Raw genomic sequence first — 13284 nt, 5'->3', positions numbered from 1 at the left:
CTTTGAGAGTTTTAAAACAGTTTTTTGTGTCCGATTTGCAATATCTTAACTAGTGATGAGCGGATTCGGTTTTACTCGGTTCTCAAAACCGAATCTTATTGGCTCACTGATGTCACGTGTTTTGGATAGCCAATAAGATTCGGTTTTGAGAACCGAGTAAAACCGAATCCGCTCATCACTAATCTTAACATGGGCAAAACATCTGGATCCGACTTTTTATCAGGCGCTCTACTTTAGAGCCGAAAGCATCCAAAAAATACGGTATTCGGGCACTAATACATTAGCCGACTTTGCAAAATGCCCAATGTTTGCAGCTATAGCTGCAAAAATTAGACATTTTGTCATTATCGGCTCCCATTACATCCCGGGCCATGAGTAAAGGTGTACCAGAGACAATGTATGGTGTCCTGACATTTTGAATGTTTGAATTACACAACATATAACCATTCTCTTTATTACCTCAACTTCAAAATAATTGACACTGAAAATTACATTTATCAATTTATTGTGGTTGCAGTTTCATAATACATTGTTGAAACAAATTATTCTATGCAGTTGGAAATGTTTAAAGACAATAACTTTGCAGACAATAACAGGACAATGTGTGTAGGGTTATTTTCCCACACATAACAGAGTGCATTTGCATCTTGTAAGTAAATTTTTGAATTATTGAAAGAATACAATATTTCAGCAAAGCAGTGGTTTTAATCTTTGGAGCAACAAAACAGCGTGAGTCTATATTTTTGTCTGTTTTATTGTATAACGATATCACAAAAGAATGCAGTACAAAATTCAGTATTTATTGCATGAAATTACAGTTGGCTTCCTCAACACACATTGTTGAAAAAGTCGAACTGTAACTTTTACACTAATGTTAGCTATATACATATAATATGAAACCTGCCTGTCAAATTTTTTTAAATGGGTTACAAAGGAAATGGAAATTCATTAAACTGAGTCTTGTGATCCCAGTGGCAGGGTTCTCAATTATTGATGCTTTGCAAAAAAAAATTAAAAAATTAAAATAATAAAAATTCTGTTTATAAATTAATTACAATTTTGTTTTGTTTCTCTTTTTCCTTCAAATCTGAACTAATTTAGCAAGCCTCTTTATAGTGTACCTTATCTTGATTTATTTTTATATTTTTTTACAAATATTTTTTAAGATTATGTCGGGCTTACTTTTTTCTATTGGTTAATGACAAAAAAAGTATCTAAAACTAAACAAAAGTGAATTAACAAAAGCTGTGATATTGGCTATTATGTAGAAAAAAAATCTCTAGATATACTCTAGCATATAAAAAGCGGTCTGCATTTAATAGTGATGTAAGATTAAAAAGCTACCTGTGTATATACCGTGTATAAAAACGCAGTTATTGAACTATAACACTATAAGGTCATCCATAAAAGTACCACTGTTGGCTAATACAAGCCAAAATTTTGGCATTACCTGTAACAGAGTGAAACAAAGTCGATGTTTTAAGTAGTTTGCGAAAAAGAAAAAAATATAATAAAAAATAATAATTTTAGCGATTCAGTATTTATTTTTTTACTGGACACCGGTCATTACATAAACAAACAAAAAAACGAATCCGTGTTCTACTCTAAAGTGCAGCGCCATTCTGCTTGTGCATGACCTCATTGTACACTGCCCACCTGATGTAACTTCTGTAGGGCTAAAAGTATTATGTATCAGTAGAAATAAGTCCGTTTCACAGCTGAGATTTTCTTAATTAGGATCTTCTACAAAGGCAGTGCTGTTCTCTTATGAATGTTTCGCTGTTTGGAGAGGTGGGTATTAAATACAGTGCTAATATACATGGTTTGATTCGGCATAATGAGAAACACATATTTGGTAAGTAAACATAAATATAAAATGACAATTTAGCACTTTATTTCTGAGTTGGTCCGGTGGCTTGGAAAATTTCCTATGGCTCCTTTTCAAATCTTAATCCTGCTGATGACAGAGAATATGTCAGATAAAAAGAATCACTTTAAACACAAAAAGTTAAAAAAAAGTTTAAAAAAGTTTAATTTATCGAGTTAATCTAATGTTTAATTTACAAAAAAAAATTGTAGCAGGGTTACATTAGGGGAATACCAATCTATCAGTGTATGGCTAATTATTAATATTGTATGCCATACAGTAAATCCCAGATTAATGCACACAAAAAAATAAAACTTTATTTATTTAAACAAATCCTCATCATGGGGGGATGGGAGGCATTTATAAAAAAATTGTCCTATGGGTGGCATAAAGTTGATTCATCCACAGCAACTTGATAAATTTATTATTGTTCCTGAACTGTATTAGGATTTTTTTGTGTGTATTTTTGAGCAGAGAAACATTATATTTGTAAAAGTATAATTTTGTAACAATGAAAAATTCTCAATATCCTAAATTATGCAGGTCATTTCATATGTATATTTTTAGGTTATTATACTATTTACAGTAAAAATTATACATTATATTTTGACCGTTCATGATAACGGTCATTGTTTTCAATCTTTAATTAGTAGATAATAAGCAAATAAATGGACACTTTAAATAATACACAGGCTAATTTAGCAATTCTGTGAAAGTTAAGCTGGGTACACACTAAGCGATATATTGAACGTTCGAGCGAACAGCCGATATATTGCAAGCCCGTCATGTCTGTCTGGTGTGCACCCAGTCTTAATTTCAAATATTTTATTTGGGACAGTCCCAATAAGAGCTAGAAAGTGAAGTAAAAAGGGGAACATAAAAAACAAGTTACATACCATTGGTGTCAGACTTTTTACCCCCAATTGTCATCTGTCAAGGAAAATTGGACACATTGTGCATTAAAATTTTATTTACTGTCACGTTTTTCTACGTACAGTCACTCGAGGAGCACCACTTACATAGTTCAAACAGGAAGTGAATAATGATTACAGGAAGCCAATACACATTAGAATACAGCCTATCAATTTCTGAATGCAGCCTATCAATCCCTGTCTTATATAATCAAGTCCAGCTAAACGGAAAAAGTTTTTTGCTACTGCAGACCTGGGAAATGAATATGTTTCTACAAAATTTGTCATACATTTTAAAGTACACAGTTAACAAAGTAAGGGGTCTATTTACTAAAGTGGACGGAGATAAAGTACCAGCCAACCAGCTCCTAGCCTCTGGCATGGCAGTTAGGAGATGATTGGTTGGTACTTTATCTCCGTCCACTTTATCTCCATTCAAGGTTTAGTAAGTAGACCCCTAAATTCCTACAGGATGTTCTGAAGTTACAATGTGATTTTATGTGGACCATGTAAAGTTATTTAGAGTAACAGCATCTGAAACAAAGAAGACGCTGTTAAACTAATGGGGTATTTGTATTACTCAAACCTGCTTATTTTCTTCTTATTGAAACTATCAATATCTATAACAATTTAAACATGCAGAGTTCTTTAACCCATCAGCCCAATTCAGAGATGTACGGAATGCCGATATTTACAAAGTTGAACCATTATCGTCCAACTACACTTGCATCACGATCACACTGCACACGAACCAAGGTACCTTATTGATGTCGCTTGCAGTAAGGATTTCTTCCAAAAGTGACTGAGAGTCAGGGGCCATTTGGAAGCAGTAACAGGGAGAGGCGCAAAAACACAAGCGTGTTGTGACAATTTTTGCGGCATGTCTCAGCTTACAACTACAATCCCGTAAGCAGAAAACATGGCACCATGACTCTGTTCCCACATCCATTCTGCTCGACCTAGGGTTACTCAGATGGCAGATCATGAAAGGATCTGTGAACATCACTGTGATTTTGACCCCAGTTGCTTGGATCTGCAAAGCCGTCTGTGGGCATCTCAATCCATTTATGGGCCGCTGCAGCACTGGCATATTTCCGTACATCCTCTGCGTACAGCATGGCAGCTGAGGATGCATTAGCATACATCTCTGAATCAGAAGAACAAAATTATTTTTCCCCACGAATGGGAAAAAAACAATTTTAGAGGCGCTGATATTAAAATATATTATTAATAAATACACCATATGCCAATATATATAATTTTGGTTTATTATTTAAATCTAATAAAACTTTTTTATATATTTGTAATTACCGGCCGGTAAATATAATAAGGTATATTCCACTGATTAAACAATCACATATAATACAATAAAAAGATTTTTGAGACAATAAAAAACTTGTCACATAATAAAAAAGATCTGCAATATAAATGTCCTCAAAAGGTTTTTTGATTTCCAGATACTGGTGATTTATTACACCTAAATGTGAGCCTAATATTGTTATAATAGGTACATCTCCCGGCCGCTGGTAGCAGTTCCTTTATATGCAGACATATCAGGAGGTCAAAAAGAAGCATCTTAGCTTATGGTTGTTTAAAAGTTCCCAGAAAACAATACTGGCTCACCTGATGATGTTTGATCGGTATTTGGCTGAGGTAGAACAATCTCCCAATTTATATGCAGTATAGGGATCAATGGTTCACTGTATATGAGGAGCTATTTTGCTGGAGAAATAAAAGCTTTTCGGCAATGTTCCCACTGGGGCGAGGTGTATAGATGAAAGCTCACCTCGTTCTCTGTGTCAGATTACACACTGCACATAACCTGTGCGGTAGGCGCTACTTCGAGCGCGGCTCTCTCCCCGGGCAGTTTCGTAGCTTGCTGCACCCCGCACACGGATCGCACGACAGGCGCTGCTGTCTGTGCCGCTATCTCCTTGGAAACCCAGTGTCCAACAGGGCATGCAGATCAAGTTGGTCTCCTCAATGGGGTCAAATGTGAAAGTCCGACTTGTAATAAACAAATAAAGAGGTTTACGCGTTTCTCCGCCTTCAAGTCAAATCGGCGGCTTCCTCAGAACGTAGTGAGGCCGTCTGTAGGGAGGTGTACTTTTAAACCATTCCTGATTTAATGCACCTGTGCTGTTAATTATATTCAACACCTCCTATTCTAACTAGTATAGTGTTCTCTTAAATTAGCATTGTCCCACTGCCTTATTATCAATATACTCAGCCTAACACCACTTATATAAATAATTTATTTTAAACCCATATGGGTATAATATATAAAAAAGACTTCACCCTAATATTAATATCTTAATAGATACTGTTTCTATATGTGTAGGAGGCCGTTATGCATCTACATAGTCAGCAAGATTGTGTATTCGCCATACAAACCGGTAAAGGAATCTTATTTTATATAAGGATTTATTGTGATAATTATAGGAAGTCTCTCTATACTTATATGAAGTTATGTATCTAGATATGTAGTTTGAATTGACTCTAATATTCAGTCAATGGGTAAAATCGCGATAACCACTTCTTCTCTGTATATATTTTTATATATATAGAGTTTATTACATATATTAGGGTGAAGTCTTTTTTATATATTATACCCATATGGGTTTAAAGTAAATTATTTATATAAGTGGTGTTAGGCTGAGTATATTGATAATAAGGCAGTGGGACAATGCTAATTTAAGAGAACACTATACTAGTTAGAATAGGAGGTGTTGAATCTAATTAACAGCACAGGTGCATTAAATCAGGAATGGTTTAAAAGTACACCTCCCTACAGACGGCCTCACTACGTTCTGAGGAGCCGATTTGACTTGAAGGCGGAGAAACGCGTAAACATCTTTATTTGTTTATTACAAGTCGGACTTTCACATTTGACCCCATTGAGGAGACCAACTTGATCTGCATGCCCTGTTGGACACTGGGCTTCCAAGGAGATAGCGGCACCGATAGCAGCGTCTGTCGTGCGATCCGTGTGCGGGGTGCAGCCCGACACAGAGTATAGAGGGAGCAAGCTACGAAACTGCCCGGGGAGAGAGCCGCGCTCGAAGTAGCGCCTACCGCACAGGTTATGTGCAGTGTGTAATCTGACACAGAGAACGAGGTGAGCTTTCATCTATACACCTCGCCCCAGTGGGAACATTGCCGAAAAGCTTTTATTTCTCCAGCAAAATAGCTCCTCATATACAGTGAACCATTGATCCCTATACTGAATATAAATTGGGAGATTGTTCTACCTCAGCTAAATACCGATCAAACATCATCAGGTGAGCCAGTATTGTTTTCTGGGAACTTTTAAACAACCATAAGCTAAGACGCTCTTTTTGACCTCCTGATATGTCCGCATATAAAGGAACTGCTACCAGCGGCCGGGAGATGTACCTATTATAACAATATTAGGCTCACGTTTAGGTGTAATAAATCACCAGTATCTGGAAATCAAAAAACCTTTTGAGGACATTTATATTGCAGATCTTTTTTATTATGTGACAAGTTTTTTATTGTCTCAAAAATCTTTTTATTGTATTATATGTGATTGTTTAAACAGTGGAATATACCTTATTATATTTACCGGCCGGTAATTACAAATATATAAAAAAGTTTTATTAGATTTAAATAATAAACCAAAATTATATATATTGGCATATGGTGTATTTATTAATAATAAGAATTTACTTACCGATAATTCTATTTCTCGGAGTCCGTAGTGGATGCTGGGGTTCCTGAAAGGACCATGGGGAATAGCGGCTCCGCAGGAGACAGGGCACAAAAGTAAAGCTTTCCGATCAGGTGGTGTGCACTGGCTCCTCCCCCTATGACCCTCCTCCAAGCCAGTTAGGTACTGTGCCCGGACGAGCGTACACAATAAGGGAGGAATTTTAAATCCCGGGTAAGACTCATACCAGCCACACCAATCACACCGTACAACTTGTGATCAAACCCAGTTAACAGTATGATAACAGAGGAGCCTCTGAAAGATGGCTTCCTAAACAATAACCCGAATTAGTTAACAATAACTATGTACAATTATTGCAGATAATCCGCACTTGGGATGGGCGCCCAGCATCCACTACGGACTCCGAGAAATAGAATTATCGGTAAGTAAATTCTTATTTTCTCTATCGTCCTAGTGGATGCTGGGGTTCCTGAAAGGACCATGGGGATTATACCAAAGCTCCCAAACGGGCGGGAGAGTGCGGATGACTCTGCAGCACCGAATGAGAGAACTCCAGGTCCTCCTTAGCCAGAGTATCAAATTTGTAAAATTTTACAAACGTGTTCTCCCCTGACCACGTAGCTGCTCGGCAAAGTTGTAATGCCGAGACCCCTCGGGCAGCCGCCCAAGATGAGCCCACCTTCCTTGTGGAGTGGGCCTTTACAGATTTAGGCTGTGGCAGGCCTGCCACAGAATGTGCAAGTTGGATTGTGCTACAGATCCAACGAGCAATCGTCTGCTTAGACGCAGGAGCACCCATCTTGTTGGGTGCATACAATATAAACAACGAGTCAGATTTTCTGACTCCAGCTGTCCTTGCAATATATATTTTTAATGCTCTGACAACGTCCAGTAACTTGGAGTCCTCCAAGTCACTTGTAGCCGCAGGCACTACAATAGGCTGGTTCAGATGAAATGCTGACACCACCTTAGGGAGAAAATGCGGACGAGTCCGCAGTTCTGCCCTGTCCGAATGGAAAATCAGATATGGGCTTTTGTAAGATAAAGCTGCCAGTTCTGACACTCTCCTGGCCGAAGCCAGGGCTAGTAACATGGTCACTTTCCATGTGAGATATTTTAATTCCACCTTTTTTAGTGGTTCAAACCAATGAGATTTTAGAAATTCCAAAACCACATTGAGATCCCACGGTGCCACTGGAGGCACCACAGGAGGCTGTATATGCAGCACTCCCTTAACAAAAGTCTGGACTTCAGGAACTGAAGCCAATTCTTTTTGAAAGAAAATCGACAGGGCCGAAATTTGAACCTTAATAGATCCCAATTTGAGACCCATAGACAATCCTGATTGCAGGAAATGTAGGAATCGACCCAGTTGAAATTCCTCCGTCGGAGCACTCCGATCCTCGCACCACGCAACATATCTTCGCCAAATGCGGTGATAGTGTTGCACGGTTACTTCCTTCCTTGCTTTAATCAAAGTAGGAATGACTTCTTCCGGCATGCCTTTTTCCTTTAGGATCCGGCGTTCAACCGCCATGCCGTCAAACGCAGCCGCGGTAAGTCTTGAAACAGACAGGGACCCTGCTGAAGCAAGTCCCTCCTTAGAGGTAGAGGCCACGGATCTTCCGTGATCATCTCTTGAAGTTCCGGGTACCAAGTCCTTCTTGGCCAATCCGGAACCACTAGTATCGTTCTTACGCCTCTTTGCCGTATAATTCTCAATACTTTTGGTATGAGAGGCAGAGGAGGAAACACATACACCGACTGGTACACCCAAGGCGTTACCAGCGCGTCCACAGCTATTGCCTGCGGATCTCTTGACCTGGCGCAATACCTGTCCAGTTTTTTGTTGAGGCGAGACGCCATCATGTCCACCATTGGTCTTTCCCAACGGGTTACCAGCATGTGGAAGACTTCCGGATGAAGTCCCCACTCTCCCGGGTGAAGGTCGTGTCTGCTGAGGAAGTCTGCTTCCCAGTTGTCCACTCCCGGGATGAACACTGCTGACAGTGCTATCACATGATTCTCTGCCCAGCGAAGAATCCTTGCAGCTTCTGCCATTGCACTCCTGCTTCTTGTGCCGCCCTGTCTGTTTACATGGGCGACTGCCGTGATGTTGTCCGACTGGATCAACACCGGTTTTCCTTGAAGCAGAGGTTCTGCCTGGCTTAGAGCATTGTAGATTGCTCTTAGTTCCAGAATGTTTATGTGAAGAGACGTTTCCAGGCTCGTCCACACTCCCTGGAAGTTTCTTCCTTGTGTGACTGCTCCCCAGCCTCTCAGGCTGGCGTCCGTGGTCACCAGGATCCAATCCTGTATGCCGAATCTGCGGCCCTCCAATAGATGAGCACTCTGCAACCACCACAGAAGAGATACCCTTGTCCTTGGAGACAGGGTTATCCGCTGGTGCATCTGAAGATGCGACCCTGACCATTTGTCCAACAGATCCCTCTGGAAAATTCTTGCGTGGAATCTGCCGAATGGAATTGCTTCGTAAGAAGCCACCATGTTTCCCAGGACTCTTGTGCATTGATGTACAGACACCTTTCCTGGTTTTAGGAGGTTCCTGACAAGCTCGGATAACTCCTTGGCTTTTTCCTCCGGGAGAAAAACCTTTTTCTGAACCGTGTCCAGAATCATCACTAGGAACAGCAGACGAGTTGTCGGCATTAACTGGGATTTTGGAATATTCAGAATCCAGCCGTGCTGTTTTAGCACTTCTTGAGACAGTGCTAATCCCCTCTCTAGCTGTTCTCTGGACCTTGCCCTTATTAGGAGATCGTCCAAGTATGGGATAATTAATACGCCTTTTCTTCGAAGAAGAATCATCATCTCGGCCATTACCTTTGTAAAGACCCGAGGTGCCGTGGACAATCCGAACGGCAGCGTCTGAAACGGATAGTGACAGTTTTGTACAACGAACCTGAGGTACCCCTGGTGTGAGGGGTAAATTGGAACGTGGAGGTACGCATCCTTGATGTCCAAGGACACCATAAAGTCCCCTTCTTCCAGGTTCGCTATCACTGCTCTGAGTGACTCCATTTTGAACTTGAACTTCTTTATGTACAGGTTCAAGGACTTCAGATTTAGAATAGGTCTTACCGAGCCGTCCGGCTTCGGTACCACAAATAGAGTGGAATAATACCCCTTTCCCTGTTGTAGAAGAGGTACCTTGACTATCACCTGCTGAGAGTACAGCTTGTGAATGGCTTCCAAAACCGTCTCCCTTTCGGAGGGGGACGTTGGTAAAGCAGACTTCAGGAAACGGCGAGGCGGATCTGTCTCTAGTTCCAACCTGTACCCCTGAGATATTATCTGCAGGATCCAGGGATCTACCTGCGAGTGAGCCCACTGCGCGCTGAAATTCTTGAGACGACCGCCCACCGCCCCCGAGTCCGCTTGAGAAGCCCCAGCGTCATGCTGAGGCTTTTGTAGAAGCGGGGGAGGGCTTCTGTTCCTGGGAAGGAGCTGCCTGTTGGTGTCTCTTCCCCCTGCCTCTGCCTCGTGGCAGATATGAATATCCCTTTGCTCTCTTGTTTTTAAAGGAACGAAAGGGCTGCGGTTGAAAAGTCGGTGTCTTTTTCTGTTGGGGAGTAGCTTGAGGTAAAAAGGTGGATTTCCCGGCTGTAGCCGTGGCCACCAAATCTGATAGACCGACTCCAAATAACTCCTCCCCTTTATACGGCAAAACTTCCATATGCCGTTTTGAGTCCGCATCGCCTGACCACTGTCGCGTCCATAAACTTCTTCTGGCCGAAATGGACATAGCACTTACCCGTGATGCCAGTGTGCAGATATCCCTCTGTGCATCACGCATATAAAGAAATGCATCCTTTATTTGCTCTAAAGACAGTAAAACATTGTCCCTATCCAGGGTATCAATATTTTCAATCAGGGACTCTGACCAAGCTACTCCAGCACTGCACATCCAGGCTGTCGCTATAGCTGGTCGTAGTATAACACCTGTATGTGTGTATATACTTTTTTGGATATTTTCCATCCTCCTATCTGCTGGATCTTTAAGTGCGGCCGTCTCAGGAGAGGGTAACGCCACTTGTTTAGATAAGCGTGTGAGCGCCTTATCCACCCTAGGAGGTGTTTCCCAGCGCGCCCTAACCTCTGACGGGAAAGGGTATAAAGCTAATAACTTCTTTGAAATTAGCATCTTTTTATCGGGGGCAACCCACGCTTCATCACATACATCATTTAGTTCTTCTGATTCAGGAAAAACTATAGGTAGTTTTTTCACACCCCACATAATACCCTGTTTAGTGGTACCTGTAGTATCAGCTAAATGTAACGCCTCCTTCATTGCCAAAATCATATAACGTGTGGCCCTACTGGAAAATACGGTTGATTCGTCACCGTCGCCACTGGAATCAGTGCCTGTGTCTGTGTCGACCGACTGAGGCAAAGGGCGTTTTACAGCCCCTGACGGTGTTTGAGGCGCCTGGACAGGCACTAACTGATTGTCCGGCCATCTCATGTCGTCAAACGACTGCTTTAGCGTGTTGACACTATCCCGTAATTCCATAAATAAAGGCATCCATTCTGGTGTCGACCCCCTAGGAGGTGACATCCCCATATTTGGCAATTGCTCCGCCTCCACACCAATATCGTCCTCATACATGTCGACACACACGTACCGACACACAGCAGACACACAGGGAATGCTCTTAACGAAGACAGGACCCCACTAGCCCTTTGGGGAGACAGAGGGAGAGTTTGCCAGCACACACCAAAAGCGCTATATATGACAGGGATAGCCTTATAATAAGTGCTCCCTGTATAGCTGCTTTTATAATATAATTTTTGCCACTATTTTGCCCCCCCTCTCTTGTTTTACCCTGTTTCTGTAGTGCAGTGCAGGGGAGAGACCTGGGAGCCGTCCTGACCAGCGGAGCTGTGTAAGGAAAATGGCGCTGTGTGCTGAGGAGATAGGCCCCGCCCCTTTTCCGGCGGGCTCGTCTCCCGCTCTTTAGTGTATTCTGGCAGGGGTTAAATATCTCCATATAGCCCCCGGAGGCTATATGTGAGGTATTTTTTAGCCAAATAGGTTTTCATTTGCCTCCCAGGGCGCTCCCCTCCCAGCGCCCTGCACCCTCAGTGACTGCCGTGTGAAGTGTGCTGAGAGGAAAATGGCGCACAGCTGCAGTGCTGTGCGCTACCTTTAGAAGACTGAGGAGTCTTCTGCCGCCGATTCTGGACCTCTTCATGTTTCAGCATCTGCAAGGGGGCCGGCGGCGAGGCTCCGGTGACCATCCAGGCTGTACCTGTGATCGTCCCTCTGGAGCTGATGTCCAGTAGCCAAGAAGCCAATCCATCCTGCACGCAGGTGAGTTCACTTCTTCTCCCCTAAGTCCCTCGTTGCAGTGATCCTGTTGCCAGCAGGACTCACTGTAAAATAAAAAACCTAAGCTAAACTTTCTCTAAGCAGCTCTTTAGGAGAGCCACCTAGATTGCACCCTTCTCGGCCGGGCACAAAAATCTAACTGGCTTGGAGGAGGGTCATAGGGGGAGGAGCCAGTGCACACCACCTGATCGGAAAGCTTTACTTTTGTGCCCTGTCTCCTGCGGAGCCGCTATTCCCCATGGTCCTTTCAGGAACCCCAGCATCCACTAGGACGATAGAGAAAATATATTTTAATATCAGCGCCTCTAAAATTGTTTTTTTCCCATTCGTGGGGAAAAATAATTTTGTTCTTTTGTTTTCTTTATTGTGGGAAGAGTAAACCCACATAAGAGGCTGCAGATATTTAAATATTATCAGCTGGTGCTGGGTGAATTTCTTTATATATATATATATATATACATCTCTGAATCAGGTCCAGTGTTCATTCATTGTTATGAATCTACTGGTGAGAGTTATTATTACATTGGAAGAAGTAGGAAAAATATCACAGAACATTGGCTGAGAATTTGCATTATTTCTGATTAGTAATTAATGTATTGTGAGTCCAATACAAGGACCGTTGCCCACCTTGGTTGGTGAACCAGGCTTCTCAGTTTGTGGCTTTTCCCAGATGTTACGCTTGCCAGATACATCTCCAGGTCTTAGATCCTACAAAATAAGAAATAAAAGTATATATCTCTTAAACACATTGCTTGCAATATTTCCTTATGTTACCGTATGCTGTATGACAGTGTGGTGGGTAAGACTGTAATGGAAAAAAAAAATTGCGTGACTGATGGAAAATGTATACAAATGGAGGAGATTTTTTTATATGCAGGAACATGACCAATTTACTTAGAATTTCCCATGTGGTACAATGTCTCACCTCATTAATGGAAGAAATATTTGATGTCATTAAAAAATGATCAGACAGAATACTTTAATATTTGATTACCTATAAAATGGCCCTAGTATCATCACATGTTCATTTAAAAACTCATAAAACATTGTGAAGAGCAGACTTGTGTAAGTTCTTTTAAGGTCCCTATTGAAGCTGTTTCTACACAATTCTTCGTTCAAAAACATCTAATATTCATATAGGATATAGGTTGGTCTCCCAATTATGAAACGCTCTATATAGCTATAGGATAGTCTAGTCATGTGAATGTCTTCCTGCTATAATTGGCTTCTGGTTTGTCTAGCACTGTGCAAGTCCTACTCCTCGTGATGGCTACTGGTTAGTCTAGCAATGTGCATGTTCTACTTCTCGTATTGGCTAATGATTGGTTTAGCACAGTGCATGCATTGGCTACTAGTTGGTCCAGCACTGCGCATATTCTACAACTCAGATGTGCTACTGGTTGATCCAGCATTGTGCATGTCCTATTCCTTGGATTGGCTACTGGTTGATCCAGCACTGTAC

General features: G+C 41.5%; 1 protein-coding gene across 8 annotated transcripts in view; it reads right to left on the bottom strand.

The window, feature by feature from the left end:
- Positions 1–488: 488 nt before the first annotated feature.
- Positions 489–13284, bottom strand: part of CALD1 (caldesmon 1) — a 267520-nt gene continuing 254724 nt past the window's right edge. For 6 of the 8 annotated variants that reach the window (XM_063928509.1, XM_063928507.1, XM_063928506.1 and 3 more), the window contains 3 exons: positions 12450–12530; positions 2764–2797; positions 489–1957 (listed from right to left, as the gene is read on the bottom strand). In XM_063928509.1, coding sequence (XP_063784579.1) covers positions 1929–1957; positions 2764–2797; positions 12450–12530 — 144 coding nt within the window. In that variant the 3' untranslated portion in view covers positions 489–1928. Of the gene's footprint in view, positions 1958–2755; positions 2798–12449; positions 12531–13284 lie in introns of those variants that run through there. The other 2 variants (XM_063928510.1, XM_063928513.1) reach the window with 2 other exon arrangements.

Source organism: Pseudophryne corroboree, chromosome 6 (genome assembly GCF_028390025.1).
Source record: "Pseudophryne corroboree isolate aPseCor3 chromosome 6, aPseCor3.hap2, whole genome shotgun sequence".
Taxonomy (NCBI): domain Eukaryota; kingdom Metazoa; phylum Chordata; class Amphibia; order Anura; family Myobatrachidae; genus Pseudophryne; species Pseudophryne corroboree.
The sequence above is the reverse complement of the archived record's forward strand: the minus strand, read 5'-3'. Positions and strand labels throughout refer to the sequence as shown.